At 35.0% G+C, this 16,127-nt stretch overlaps 1 protein-coding gene across 1 annotated transcript; it reads right to left on the bottom strand.

The window, feature by feature from the left end:
• Positions 1 to 5,628: 5,628 nt before the first annotated feature.
• On the bottom strand, positions 5,629 to 16,030 carry LOC141299054 (vesicle-associated membrane protein 8). The gene is made up of 4 exons (XM_073829323.1): positions 15,896 to 16,030; positions 9,841 to 9,973; positions 6,322 to 6,483; positions 5,629 to 6,178 (listed from the first exon to the last, which is right to left on the bottom strand). Exons 2-4 carry the CDS (start codon positions 9,841 to 9,843, stop codon positions 6,035 to 6,037), a joined length of 309 nt encoding a protein of 102 aa, XP_073685424.1. The 5' UTR covers positions 9,844 to 9,973; positions 15,896 to 16,030; the 3' UTR covers positions 5,629 to 6,034.
• Between the last annotated feature and the right edge of the window lie 97 nt (positions 16,031 to 16,127).

Here is a 16,127-nt window from a genome sequence, read left to right as displayed (position 1 = left end):
TTGATCTAGAGAGTCCAGATAACTGCACTGCAGTGGTTTAATCGAGATCGAGTGAAAAACGTAGGACTAGTTCACAAAAGCAGGTTTTTTTTAACATAATTGAGAATAATTCACGAACGATTTGATTGACAGCAATGGTTCTTTAGGCAAAGTTGTTCAGCATGAGGAGATCTATCAAATGATATGTATATTGTGTGGATGTGTGAAACACCATGTGATTACAGAGGCAAAAAAAAAAACTTGTTGCAACTAGTGGCTGATTTCTTTTAAAATTCTTATGGACCTTTAGGGCCATGAGTCGAACATGAGTTTCGTTCCGATTGGCCTCTGTTAACCCTGTCAAATAGGTGCTCAAATTTCATTGGCCAATGGGGGCCATGTTTTTTTAGATACGCCAGTGTCCTCACAGAAACTTGCGCCACTTCAGACCAAGACACTGCATACCAATTTTTAAGTCGATTGGAACAACGGTTGCGTATTTATAGCTGTTTATATGTTTTTTTTCCGTCTTTTAGCACCACCAAGTGGCAGAGCTGCGCAATTTTTTTGATTTGACCAAAGATAAAGCTTATACACATGTGTACCGAGTTTGGTGAAGATATCTCATTCCATTCAAAAGTTATAGCTAAATGTAGCAATTGGCTAACAATTTGAAAAACCTAGGACTAGTTCGCAAAAGTAGGTTTTGGATATAAGTCAGTTTTTTGGGGACAACTGTTCGTCATAGCTCAAAAATTTCGGACTCGACGTTTTTTCGTGAAAAATGTCTAAAATCTTAGTTTTTTTTGTGCTGTGAGCCTTTGGATCAGAGTACTGAGCAATACTACTACGATCTGACCAGGTTTCAGCTCTCTAGGCCTTACGGTTTGGGCCGCACAATCAGTTTTTCACTACGTGCTCAAACCCCTAATAAGCTCAGACACAAACAGCCTATAAGGGTGAATTATTGAAATGCTGTGTGAAAAAGTGTTGGCCCCCTTCCTGATTTAAAAAAAATTTTTTTTGCATGTTTGTCACACTTTAATGTTTCAGATCATCAAACATATTTAAATATTAATCAAAGATAACACAAGTAAACATAACATGCAGTTTTTGAATGATGTTTTTCATTATGAAGGGAAAACAAAATCCAAACCCACATGGCCCTGTGTGAAAAAGTGTTTGCCCCCTAAACTTAATAACTGGTTGGGCCACCCTTAGCAGCAACAACTGCAATCAAGCGTTTGCGATAACTTGCAATGAGTCTGTTACAGCGCTGTGCAGGAATTTTGGCCCACTCATCTTGGCAGAATTGTTGTAATTCAGACACATTGGAGGGTTTTCCAGCATGAACCGCCTTTTAAAGGTCATGTCACAGCATCTCAATAGGATTCAGGTCAGGACTTTGACTAGGCCACTCCAAAGACTTCATTTTGTTTTTCTTCAGCCATTCAGAGGTGGATTTGCTGGTGGGTTTTGGATCATTGTCCTGCTGTAGAACCCAAGTTCACTTCAGCTTGAGGTCACCAACAGATGGCCGGACATTGTCTTTCAGGATTTCTTGGTAGAGAGCAGAATTCATGGCACCATTTATCACAGTAAGTCTTCCAGGTCCAGAAGCAGCAAAACAGCCCCAGACCATCACACTACCACCACCATATTTTACTGTTGGTATGATGTTCTTTTTCTGAAATGCTGTGTTACTTTTACACCAGATGTAATGGGACACACACCTTCCAAAAAGTTCAACTTTTGTCTCATCAGTCCACAGAGTATTTTTCCAAAAGTCTTGGGGATCGTCAAGATGTGTTCTGGCAAAACTGAGATGAGCCTTTATGTTCTTTTTGCTCAGCAGCGGTTTTCGTCTTGAAACTCTGCCATGCAGGCCATTTTTGCCCAGTCTCTTTCTTATGGTGGAGTCATGAACACTGACCTTAACTGAGGCAAGAGAGGCCTGCAGATCTCTAGATGTTGTTGTGGGGTCTTTTGTGAGCTCTTGGATGAGTCGTCGCTGTGCTCTTGGGGTAATTTTGGGAATCCTGGGAAGGGTCACCACTGTTCCATGTTTTCACCATTTGTGGATAATGGCTCTCACTGTGGTTCGCTGGAGTCCCAAAGCTTAAGAAATGGCTTTATAACCTTTTCCAGACTGATAGACCTCAATTACTTTCTTTCTCATTTGTTCCTGAATTTCTTTGGATCTCAACATGATGTGTAGCTTTTGAGGATCTTTTGGTCTGGTTCACTTTGTCAGGCAGGTCCTATTTAAGTGATTTCTTGACTGTGAACAGGTGAGGCAGTAATCAGGCCTGGGTGTGGTCATATAAAAACGGCATGTTGTGTTTACTTGTGTTATCTTTACTTAATATTTAAATTTGTTTAGTGATCTGAAACATTAAAGTGTGACAAACATGCATAAAAATCAGGAAGGGGGCCAACACATTTTCACACCACTGTATATTAGTTGATTACAAATTAAATAAGTTAAATATAAATGGTATACGAAATAGTGCACGCAATATGCATACGAAATATTGACATTTCCGGTCATTCATGGAATGGTATACATGGTTCGGTTCTCTTAGACAAACAAAACTTTTCTTCGATTGTGAATGGATTATGTAGAGAAAATGAGCAAAGAACACTATTACGGCACAGTACAGCTGACCGGAAATGACTGAGCTGGTCTAAAACAGTAAGGAAGTAATCCGTGCATATGGTCAATTTTGACCGCATTATAATACTTAACTATTAATTGTTTCACCTTTAGAAAGCATAATGCTTAAAAGACAACAAACAAACCTTTGAACATTATAATGCATTTTAACTTTGGTTACACTTGTTTATGAAAAGACATAATGCTTTACAACGTATTTTACGAATACATTAATAATGCATTATACATAAAGGCTTTTTTCCAGATTCTCTTCCATTATGTAAAGTAATTTAACTTTTAAGGCTTCATTCTGTTATACAATTATATTTACACTATAAGCACATGCCAATCAGTTTTCCCTATATAAAACATACTGTCTATAACAGGTCATACGTCCTCTTGACAAAAAAAAAAAGCTGAATCATACATCGAAAGGGTTTAATTTAAACTTAAAGATATCAAGAAAACCCTCTAAATGAAAGCCAACCCAGACTATGTGCTTTGTCAAAGATATAAAAAGAGTGTGATGAGCACAGAGTGATTTCACAGTAGTTAAAGCATGAGAAACATTACAGGAATCATATGAGTCACTGTCACATCAAAATTCACAGCATTTACGCTGTACTTAAGACTTAAAGGTCTGCTAGAGGTATGCAGGGTTTTAATGAAATGTAATTTAATTGCATGCACAGTGGTTCGTCTCAAAGTAAAACTATTAACAAATAAAACATCTTAAAACATTTTTCACTGAATTATGGTGTTTAAAGTCTCATTATATTAGAGTAAAAACCACATACACACATTGTTTTGCTTTTTTAGCCAAAATATCGAAATATTCTTAAATCAAGAAGGATTTTCTAGAAGAAAACAAGTCCAAATTAAGTGTGTTTTTGCTTGAAACAAGCTAAATAATCTGCCAATGGGGTGAGCAAAATAATCTTGTTTTCTGTTTGAAATATGATTATTTTTTCTTACCCCACTGGCAGATTATTTTTCTTGTTCTAAGCAAAAACTCTCCAAATTTTGACTTGTCTTAATTTTTTTTAAACTTGTCTAGAAAATCCTTCTTGATTTAAGAATGTTTAGATATTTTGGCTGGAAACAAGACAAATATATCTATGTAAGAAAAGCATTTTTTTTGCATTGTATAATGTATATGTATGCACCCCTCATGTTTCCACCCTAGATTTACACAGAATAATAGCACAGCACTACAAAAAAATAAAAATGTTTGCTTAGATTTTTTTGTCTTGTTTTCAGTCAAAATATCTACAAATTCTTTAATTACAAAGATTTTCTAGGCAAGTAAAACTAATTAGTTTTCAGAAAAAACAGGTCAAAATGAAGTGAGTTTTTGTTTAGAACAAGCAAAATAATCTGCCAATGGGGTGAGCAAAAAAATTATTTCAAACAGAAAACAAGATTATTTTTCTTACCCCATTGGCAGATTATTTTGATTGTTTCAAGCAAAAACACACTTAATTTTGATCAATTTTTTACTTGTATCTTGATTTAAGAATTTTTAGATATTTTGGCTGGAAACAAGTCATTTTTCGCAGTGAGGAAATTTCAACACTGCAAAAAATACTTTTCTTACTTAGATTTTTTTTTTCGTCTTTTTTCCAGACAAAATATCTAAAAATTCTTGAATCAGGAAGGATTTTCTAGACAGGTAAAATTTCGTCTTGTTTTTAGTAAAAACAAGTCAAAATTCAGTGAGTTTTTGCTTGAAACAAGCAAAATAATCTGCCAATGGAGTAAGAAAAAATAATCTTGTTTTCTGTTTAAAATATGATAATTTTTTTTCTTACCCCATTGGCAGATTATTTAGCTTGTTCTAAGCAAAAATCGCTTAATTTTGACTAGTTTTTTTTTTTTTTTCTGAAAACAAGATTTTTTTTTTACGTGTCTAGAAAATCACTCTTTTTTTAAAGAATGTTTAGATATTTTCGCTGGAAACAAGACAAAAATATCAAAGTAAGAAAAGCATTTTTTGGCATTGTATAATGTATATGTATGCACCCCTCATGTATCCACCCTAGATTTACACAGAATAATATCACAGCACTACAAAAAAATCTAATTTTTTTGTTTAGATTTTTTTGTCTTGTTTTCAGTCAAAATATCTACAAATTCTTTAATTACAAAGATTTTCTAGGCAAGTAAAACTAATTAGTTTTCAGAAAAAACAGGTCAAAATGAAGTGAGTTTTTGCTTAGAACAAGAAAAATAATCTGCCAGTGGGGTAAGCAAAAATAATCATATTTCAAACAGAAAACAAGATTATTTTTTTTACTCCATTGGCAGATCATTTTGATTGTTTCAAGCAAAAACACGCTTAATTTTGATCAGTTTTTTTACTTGTATCTTGATTTAAGAATTTTTAGATATTTTGGCTGGAAACAAGTCATTTTTCGCAGTGAGGAAATTTCAACACTGCAAAAAATACTTTTCTTACTTAGATTTTTTTTTCGTCTTTTTTCCAGCCAAAATATCTAAAAATTCTTGAATCAGGAAGGATTTTCTAGACAGGTAAAATTTCGTCTTGTTTTTAGTAAAAACAAGTCAAAATTCAGTGAGTTTTTGCTTGAAACAAGCAAAATAATCTGCCAATGGAGTAAGAAAAATAATCTTGTTTTCGGTTTGAAATAATATTATTTTTCTTACCCCACTGGCAGATTATTTTGATTGTTTCAAGCAAAAATTCACTTAATTTTGACTTGTTCTTTCTGAAAACAATTTTTTTTTACTTGTCCAGAAAATGGTTCTTGATTTAATAATTTTTAGATATTTTGGCTGTTAACAAGACAAACATATCTAAGTAAGAAAAGCATTTTTTGCATTGTATAATGTATATGTATGCACCCCTCATGTATCCACCCTAGATTTACACAGAATATCACAGCACTACAAAAAAATCAAATTTTTTGCTTAGATTTTTTGTCTTGTTTTCAGTCAAAATATCTACAAATTCTTAAATTACTCTTAAAGATTTTCTAGGCAAGTAAAATTAATTAGTTTTCAGAAAAAACAGGCCACAATGAAGTGAGTTTTTGCTTAGAACAAGCAATAATCTGCCAATGGGGTGAGCAAAAAAATTGTTTCAAACAGAAAACAAGATTATTTTTCTTACCCCATTGACTGATTATGTCGCTTGTTTCAAGCAAAGACGCACTTAATTTGGATCAATTTTTTTACTTGTATCCTTGTTGATTTAAGAATTTTGAGATATTTTGGCTGGAAGCAAGACATTTTTTGCAGTGAAGAAATGTCAACATTACAAAAATAGTCATTTATCTATACATAAATCTATCCAGTTGCTTTCACAATAAAAAAAGTCATTAATTCTTAGTGTGTGTGCGTGTGCTTTACGAATACAAGTGACTGAAATGATGTGGATTAGGAGGGAATGACTCCAGTTGCTAACAGAATGATTAAAGTGATGACGGCAAGCACTACCACGCCGATTATAATCATCATCTTGGTGTTTCTCCACCACATCTTCCTGGCAACACGTGTGGACGTCCTTTGAAATGAGTCAGCCTGGGCAAGACAATTACAGATAATTACTGAAACAGTTCATCGCTATCACCAACGAAACAAACAAACTCTTTTGCGACCGGTTTGATCATCTGGCAGCATGTTGGTTTTGCCAAATCATCTTTTGAGGTCTTATAAAGACTCACCGTCGCCTGCAGATCATCCGTTTTGCCGATCAGGTCGTCTAAGCGCTCTCCTCTCTCCAGGACTTTGTTGATGTTGTCTTTGAGAATGACTTTAACATCGTTGACTTGATCCTGAACTTGATTGAGTTTGGTAGGCGCTTGTTGTTCACTGTTGTAGTCAGCCTGAATTATAAACATGAGAAAAGTAATGGATTGCAGTATTGCTTTACTCCATGAAAACTAACTAATTGCATTGCTTTGTTATGTTTTATGGAGAGTGGTGCATTACACTCTTAAAAATAAAGGTGCTTCCTGATGCCATAGAAGAACGTTTTTTGTCTGAATGGTTCCATCAAGAACCTTTAACATCTGAACAACCTTTCTGTTTCACAAAAGGTTCTTTGTGGCAAATAAGAACAGATTCTTCAGATGATAAAAATGGTTCTTCTATGGCATTGCTGTGAAGAACCTTTTGAAGCACCTTTTTTTTTTAAGAGTGTGCTTTACTTTTGCATACTGTTTTGTCATCTGGTCTGGGCTTGCTTGTTAAATTTTAATAACAGAAGTTGTGTTTTTGGCAACTGTGAAAGCCCTTTCACACCAAGCAGTGAAATTATTAAGCCTTAAGGTGAAAGAAACACCTTTGCAGTCAAAAGTTTACATACACCTTGTGGAATCTGCAAAATGTTAATTATTTGACCAAAATGAGAGGGATCATACAAAATGCATGTTCTTTTTATTTAGTACTGATCTGAATAAGTTATTTCACATATAAAGATGTTTACATATAGTCCACAAGAGAAAATAATAGTTGAATTCATAAAAATGACCCTGTTCAAAAGTTTACATACACTTGATTCTTAATACTGTGTTGTTCCCTGAAGGATTTTCTGTTTAGTGATAGTTGTTCATGAGTCTCTTGTTTGTCCTGAACAGTTAAACTATCTGCTGTTCTTCAGAAAAATCCTTCAGGTCCATCAAATTCTTTGGTTTTTCAGCATTTTTGTGTATTTGAACCCTTTCCAACAATGACTGTATGATTTTGAGATCCATCTTTTCACACTGAGCACAACTGAGGGACTCATATGCAACTATTACAGAAGGTTCAAACACTCCCTGATGCTCCAGAAGGAAAAACCATGCATAAAGAGCCGGGGGTGAAAACTTTTGAACACAATGAAGATGTGCACATTTTTCTTGTTTTGCCTAAATATCATATTTTTTTAAATTTAGTACTGGCCTTCAGAAGCTACTAAAGATGTTCCCCAGAAGACAAAAGAAGTTAAATTTACCCTGAACTTCAAATTCTTAATGCATGTTTGTCCTTCTGGAGCATCAGTGAGTGTTTGAACCTTCTGTAATAGTTGCATATGAGTCCCTCAGTTGTCCTCAGTGTGAAAAGATGGATCTCAAAATCATACAGTCATTGTTGGAAAGGGTCCAAATACACAAAAATGCTGAAAAACCAAAGAATTTGTGGGACCTGAAGGATTTTTCTGAAGAACAGCAGGCAGTTTAACTGTTCAGGACAAACAAGGGACTCGTGAACAACTATCACTAAACAAAGAAACACAGCTGTGGATCATTCAGGAACAACACAGTGTTAACAATCAAGTGTATGAAAACTTTTGAACAGGGTCATTTTTATAAATTCAACTATTATGTTCTCTTGTGGACTATATGTAAACATCTTGTATGTGAAATATCATATTCACGTCAGTGCTAAATAAGAAACAACATGCATTTTGTATGGTCTCTCTTATTTTGCTCACATTTTGCAGTTGCAGTGACCTCAATTGTATGGGTGTTTGTGTATAAAGGAAGAAAAAAATTGCACTACAAGAGTAAAATCTCAGTTGTTTTTGTTTCCAAAAAAAAAAAAAAAAAAAAAAAGCAAAACAAAGAGTTAATATCTGTACTTTACGGTCATATAATACCATCAACACTCTTGTGAATTTGGTTTTCATTAAAAGGCCTGCGTACATACAGTAATGTATATGGTTTGGAAACATTTGACCAATAAAGAATGATGAAATATTACATCCACAGAAATTTTTCTAGCTGGTTCATATTTCATTGTAATTGACGTCAATGGATTTCATCATCCTGCAACTTTCATGATTTGAACACAAAATATTGTTTGCCAGTTTCCATAAAGCTATGCATCCAGAGAAATATAACAGCTACTCATTTTGAGCAGTTATATCAATAAATAGGTCATTGTAATAAAATCAATACATAGTACACTCAGTGTGGGAATTACATTGTAAAACATTAATACCTTGATGATATGTTTGTCCTTTTGAACAGATGATTTCAGTTCAATAAACAAGTTTTATTGAATTTAGTTTACTGCATTTTGATCACTGATTAACCTCTCTCTCCACTGCAAAAATGCTTTTCTTTCTTAGATTTTTGTCTTGTTTCAAGTCAAAATGCCTAAAAATCTTAAATCAAGAAGGATTTTCTAGACGATTAAAAATTATTGTCTTGTTTTCAGAAAAAAAAGTCCAAATTAAGTGAGTTTTTGCTTAAAACAAGCTAAATAATCTGCCAAAGGGGCAAAACAAATAATCTTATTTCAAGCAGAAAAATAGACAATTTGTCTTGCCCCATTGGGAGATTATTTTGCCTGTTTCAACCAACAACACACTTCATTGTAAACTATTTTTCTGAGAACAAGACAATAATGTCTAGAATGTCTAAGAATTTTTGTCTTGTTTCCAGCCAAAATATCTAAAAGTTTTTAAATCAAGAAGGATTTTCTAGACAAGGAAAAATTGTCTTGTTTTCAGAAAAAAAAAAAAAGTCAAAAGTAAGTGGGTTTTTCCTTAAAACAAGCTAAATAATCCTATAAGATTATTGTTCTTACACCATTGGCAGATTATTTTGCATGTTTCAAGCAAAAACTCACTTAATTTGGACTTTTTTCTGAAAACAAGACAATAATTTTTCTTTGTCTAGAAAATCCTTCTTGGTTTAAGAATTTTTTGATATTTTGGCTGGAAACAAGACAAAAATTCAAAGTAAGAAAAGCATTTTGTTGCAGTGTCTCTGTAAATACTGTGTATGTTGGTTTACCAAGAGAGACAGAAAGAGACAGAAACAGGAACTGAGAAATAGATAGATCAAACATGTCTTGAAACAGCAATTATATCAAATCCAAACATGGTGCTACCAAATCAGCGGTAAAAGAAGTCCGTGTTTTAAAAAGGATATGATTTTTGTCTTTTCTGTGCCATCTTGACACCACTTCCCTCACATGTTCACTTTGAACTTCCTGACTGACAGTCATATTCAGCTGAGTCCAAAGATCTACATAAAGTCAGCTTCAACAGATAATGTCGTCATATTGTGTTCACCACTATAAAACACTGACATATTGAATTTCCTGGTCTTGTTGAATCATCTTTAATATCCCATGCAACAACATTCGTTTGAACACATCATCACCTCAGCAGGCTGGTCAAAGCCCTGAACAAATAAGCATTTAAATAAACATTTAACTAACAAACACCGCAGGCTTTCTAGTGTACTCACCATTCTGAAACTTTTCTCAAACTTCCTTAAATGTCCAACTGTGACTGCCCGAGGGGTTTCAAAAGTTCAAGCTCAGTTTGCGAGCATTTCTTGAGGGATACGGTTTCTAGAGGAAGGTTCTCATTCCTGTGAGCTACAACAGAAGTACAAAAGAACAGGATGAAACATTGGAGAGCTCATTTGCAAACAGAGCTTCCCCTCCCTGACAGATTGCACATTAACCAGCAGCCTGAGAGATCGGCACTTCCTACTGGCTCCTCATGAGTGTGTCACACCGGCCCAACCCACCGCTGCTTTGCAAAGAGCTGCGTGAGCCACTGTGCTCTGCTTACATACAGTACATACAAGAGCTGCTGGATTGTTTTCTCAGGTTGGCTGTTGTGGGGAAATACAGTTGCGTTCAAAATAATAGCAGCCCAACATCACTAACCAGATCAATCACAGTGTTTGGGAGAAATTATATTTCTACATGGAAAAAACTTTACTAGTAGGTGTACTCGAGTAATAGAAAACTAACAGACCCAACAGTCATTAAAATTAAAGCTGCAAGCAGCGATGAAAGGGCCCTCGCACCCGGGCTCACCGCCAACCGGTGGCTTTAGGAAAACAGCGAACGGTGGGCAGTATGCTTTTAATGCAGTAAATATAGGAGAAATACGTCAAAGTCATTTAAATGTGCCAAACTTCCTGTTGCCAGTTGGTGGCGCTATGCCTATAACTGATTATTGGCATGTAGATGTGTTCAGGCCAGCACTTTTATCAAACATATGAAGTTGCAGATTGAATTTGGTATGTTTCAGTCAGTGCAAGACATGATATATCCTGCTGCCAACAGGTGGCGCTATGATTATATCTGAATATTGGCCTTTAGGTGTCTTCAGACATGGACTCTTACCAAACATGTAAAATTTGGTGCAGATTGGACAGTGCATGTTTCAGTTAGTGTCAAACAAGTCTATTCCTGTTGCCAGCAGGTGGCGCTATGATTATAACAGAATATTAGCATTCAGATGTGTACAGGCCAGGACTCTTATCGAACGTGTGAAGTTTGAGGCAGATTGGACATTTTATGGTTGAGTTACAACAACTTTTATTTCCATGGCGAAACGTCAATATTTGTCAGGCCACCACGGACACGCCCTTCACCGAAAACTCAAGATCTTCACAATTTAACATCACTAAGGCCTTTATATTAGACTGACCAATTTTGGTGTTAAGTTAATCTGTATAAATGTCTAGGAGGAGTTCGTTCAAATACGACACCTGAAAATGGCAAAAATGACACAAAATTTGCGGAGAAAATTAAAAATAACCGACTTCCTGTGGGGATTCGGATTTGGCTCCAAGAGACTTAAATTTTCGTCAGTTCTGATGTGTGTGCAAAGTTTCATGAGTTTTCGAGCATGTTTATGCCCTCAAAAATGTGATTAATTTTGGAGAATATTTGTCACGCCACCACGGACACGCCCTTTAACGAAAACCCAAGATCTTCGCAATTTAATATTGCAAAGGTCTTCAGATTAGACTGACCCATTATAATGTTGATATCATTAAATCTCTAGGAGGAGTTTGTTACAGCATAAAACATGTTACTTCCTGTTGACAGCAGGTGGCGCTATGGCTATAACTGAATATGTACATGTAGATGTCTTCAGGTCAGGAGTGTTATCACACATGGGAAGTTTGGGGCAGATCGGACATTGTATGCCTGAGTTATAACAACTTCCTCTTTCATGGCGAAACATCGAAATCTGTCAGGCCGCCACGGACACGCCCTTCTACGAAAACTCTAGATCTTCGCAATTTAACGTCACAAAGGGCATTAGATTAGACTCACCAAATTTGGTGTTGATCAGAATAAATCTCTAGAAGTTTGCTGAGAAAATTAAAAATAACAGACTTCCTGTTAGGTTTCGGATTTTACTCCAAGAGGCTTTTTTGTAGGTATTGGTGTGTTACATGTGTGTACCGATTTTCGTGCACATACGTAAAGCGTAGCTGAAAGCGCACACCGCTGAACGTGCAAAGGTGGCGCTATCGAGCCATTTTGCCACACCCACTTCTGAAACCCATATCAGATGTAAATTTTCGCCAGTTCTGATGTGTGTTTTCAAGCATGTTTAGGCCCTCAAAAATGCGATTCATTTTGAGAAAAATAATAATAAACGGAGCAATTCCAACAGGGTCCTCACACCATCGGTGCTCGGGCCCTAACCAGAAAGATGTGGAAGAAAACTAAAAGCTACCATTCGACTGGATCGAAGAATAGCCAAAATGGCAAAGACCCAATGATCAGCTCCAGGGTGATCAAAGAAAGTCTTAATTTACCTGTGAGTACTGTAACAATTAGAAGACGCCTGTGTGAAGCCAAGCTATCGGCAAGAAGCCTCTGCAAAGTCCCATTGTTGAAATAACAACAGGTGCTGAAGAGGTTACAGTTTGCCAAAGAACACATTGACTGGCCTAAAGAGAAATGGCACAATATATTTTGTGGACTGACCAAAGCAAGATTCTTCTTTTTGGGTTTAGGGGCCACAGACAGTTTGTCACTGTGAAGACAGTAAAGCATTGTGGCGCAAGCATCATGAATTCTCATACTAAGGTGCTGGGTCTATTTATCACATTACAGGAATCGTGGATCAGTTTGAGAATACTCAAAAAGGTCATTGCCTTATGCTGAAGAGGAAATGCCCTTGAAATGGGTGTTTCAACAAGACAATGACCCCAAACACACCAGTCATGAGCAGCATCTTGGTTCTAGACCAATAAGATTAACATTATGTAGTGGCTAGCCCAATCCCCGGACCTTGAGATCGAAAATGCTGTTTCTGAGGCAAAACCAAGAAATGCAGAGGAATTGTGGTGTATAGTACAATCGTTCTGGGCTGGAATACCTGTTCACAGGTGCCAGAAGTTGATCTGTGCAACACAGATGTGAAGCAGTTCTGGTTATACAACTAAATATAAGTTCAGTAATTCACAAGAAAGCTAAGTTTATACAGTAAATGTTTGACTTTGTACAAAAAAATGCAGACAATGCTATTTTTTTGAACAGCTTAATATTTATTTTTCTCCATTTTCAGTAAAGTAATAACAAAATTGATACATTTTTCATCATGTTTTGATTTAGAATACAATTTGCAATGTTCCCAATGCATTTGTGTGTATTGAAATAAAAGTTATTATAACCATTTTGAGCTTTACTCACTTTTTTAGACATACTGCTATCATTTTGAACACAACTGTACATATCAGACTTGCTCAACTGAAATGATCCCCCTTATAAACTGATTATAAATTGAAAGCAGAATGGAGAACGTTGGTTGAAAACACTGCCAAAGATCATCACTGTTATGCTTTGCCCTATTTTTTTCCTGAAACTGTTTACAAAACCACTGTTGGTTATACTAACAGCTGTTTATAGATGGTTTTTCAGCATTTTTGTGTATGTGAACCCTTTCCAACTATGACTGTATGATTTTGAGATTCATCTTTTCACACTGAGGACAACTGAGGGACTCATATGCAACCATTACAGAAGGTTCAAACACTCACTGATGCTCCGGAAGGAAAAAACATGCATTAAGAGCCGGGGGTGAAAACTTTTGAACAGAATGAAGATTTTTCTTGTTTTGCCTAAATATCATATATTTTTTTTATTTAGTACTGCCCTTCAGAAGCTACTAAATGTGTTCCCCAGAAGACAAAATAAGTTAAATTTACCCTGATCTTCAAATCAGGGTAAATTCCTAAAGTTTTCACCCCCGGCTCTTAATGCATCATATTTCCTTCTGGAGCATCAGTGAGTGTTTGAACCCTCTGTAATAGTTGCATATGAGTCCCTCAGTTGTCCTCAGTATGAAAAGATGGATCTCAAAATCATACAGTCATTACTGGAAAGGGTTCAAATGAACAAAAATGCTGAAAAAACACAGAATTTGTGGGAGCTTTCAGTTATGCTTTGCCCTATTTTTTCCTGAAACTATTCACTGTTGGTTATATTAACAGCTGTTTATAGATTTATTGTCATTTCTCAGGACTTTAACCTTAGCAGATGACTTGACTTCATTGTTAAATATTAAACAAGTAATAATGTTGTTCACTAACTTAAGTCGTTTACTATATGTCACCCAGAACCACAAAACCAGTCATAAAGATCATTTTTTTTAAATTGAGATTTATGCATTGTCTGAAAAAGCTGCAACTGGTTGTAAATATGCAATCTGAGGGTGCCAAAAAATCTAAATATTGAGAAAATAAAAAAAAATCTAAATATTGAGGAAACCAAAAAGGTCTAAATGAAGTTCTTAGCCATGCATATTACTAATCAAAAATTACATTTTGATATATTTACGGTATAAATTTACTAAATATCTTCATGGAACATGATCTTTACTTAATATCCTAATGATTTTTGGCATAACATTTTTTTTGACCCATACAATGTATTTTTGGCTATTGCTACAATTATACCCGTCCTACTTAAGACTGGTTTTGTGGTCCAGGGTCACATATATTTAGATGTTTTCTATTATGGATGACAGAAAGAAAATATACTGTGAAAAATCACTGTTCAAATAATTTGCCAAACATGCTTTTGAATGAGTTTGTCATAATAATGTGGGAAAGATCGTTTTGAAAGCCTCTTATATGCTTTCCAGGAGTGCATCAAAAATACAGTAAAATCTGTAATATTGTGAAATATTATTATAATTTAAAATAACTGATTTCTATGTGAATATATATTAAAATGTAATTTATTTCTGTGATCAAAGCTACATTTTCAACATCATTACTCTAGTCTTCTGTCACATGATTTTTCAGAAATCATTCTAATAAGCTGAATTTTTTTTATTTTTGATCAAATTAATGTGTCCTTGTTGTATAAAAGCATTGGATATAAATATATTTGCTTATACAAAAACTTTGTGAATCTACATTTGTAGCAATAGCCATAAATACACTGTATGGGTCAAAATTATAGACTTTTCTTTGCCAAATATCATTAGGCAAATTAAAGATGTTCCATGAAGACATTTAGTAAATTTCCGATCATAAATATATCAAAACTTAATTTATGATTAGTAATATGCATTGCTAAGAACTTCTTTTGGACAACTTTAGAGGCATTTTCTCAATATTTAGATTTTTTTGCACCCTCAGATTTTCAAAGAGTTGTTATCTCAGCCAAATATTGTCCAATCCTAACAAAGCATACACCAATGGAAAGATAATTTATCTATTTATTTATAAATACATCTTAAAATGACTGGTTTTGTGGTCCAGGGTCACGTTTGCATTATAGCACAACGGTGCAGTTGTTCAGTTTTACAATTAATGACCAAAGTTACAATCCTAAAAGTATTTATTCGACTAATCGCATTTGTATATTATATACAAATGTTGTTAAGTCAGGTGTAACATTAAGTCTGTCTACACAAAACCTGAAATCATCATTAGATGTGAATGAGGCTCAATAGGAAATCAGTGTTTTGCTCCCATCTGGTTTTCATTGTACGAACAGCGCTTTGTTTTTTGTTTTTTTCTTTTCAGATGCCACGCAGGCGGTTTTATGCGTTTATGGAGGTGTATATACATTGGGTTGGACTTTATTGCAATGTTTTTCTTCTCTTCCTCCAAGGGGCGCTTAGAGGCTCACAAAGCTGAATGGATCATTAAGACGCATGTTAAATATCAGGGCTTTATCTGTCTTATTTAAATCATTTATTGACTAAAACTGATATTAACATTTACATTAGTTGATTCAAATAACTGTCACATGATTTACAAAAAGAAAAATGTGTCAACAAACCTCTTATAATGACTAAATAAATCCACACCCTGTAATCAAGAACGATTCTGATTGGTCAAATCTGGACAGCGCTGAGAAAAGTAACAGGCAAAACGTGACAGCGATCATTCCCTATATACATACTAACTCACTCTAAAGTTTAAAGGGTTCAAAATAGAGTAATTATTTATTTACAAATATTTTGTATCTTACCTGACTAATTAGACAATGTGCTAACACACCTCATTTTGTAACAGTACTTACTTAAGTGAATCTCAGTTGTGTTTCCTCTAGCGGCCGCTTTAAGAACTCAGCACGAAGTTCCTTTTAGGAAATCCGTCAGACTGTTTTTAATTCACTCTCACTTCTTGGCATGAGGACGCTTTTATATGACTATGGTTTAGGTCGCTAACAGGTCCGTCTCTATTTATGTCTTTGCCTGACGAAAGAGCCGCTTGTGATTGGTTAAAGTAAATACTACCTCTAAGCCACGCCC

Source organism: Garra rufa, chromosome 23, assembly GCF_049309525.1.
Source record: "Garra rufa chromosome 23, GarRuf1.0, whole genome shotgun sequence".
Classification (NCBI taxonomy): domain Eukaryota; kingdom Metazoa; phylum Chordata; class Actinopteri; order Cypriniformes; family Cyprinidae; genus Garra; species Garra rufa.
This window is presented reverse-complemented; position numbering and strand designations above follow the sequence as displayed.

Bases quoted from the DNA above. Each gene is read 5' to 3' on its own strand.
- LOC141299054 (XM_073829323.1), bottom strand. The intron at 6,179-6,321 runs GTGAGTCTTTAT...TGTCTTGCCCAG, and splicing joins CGGATGATCTGCAGGCGACG to GCTGACTCATTTCAAAGGAC.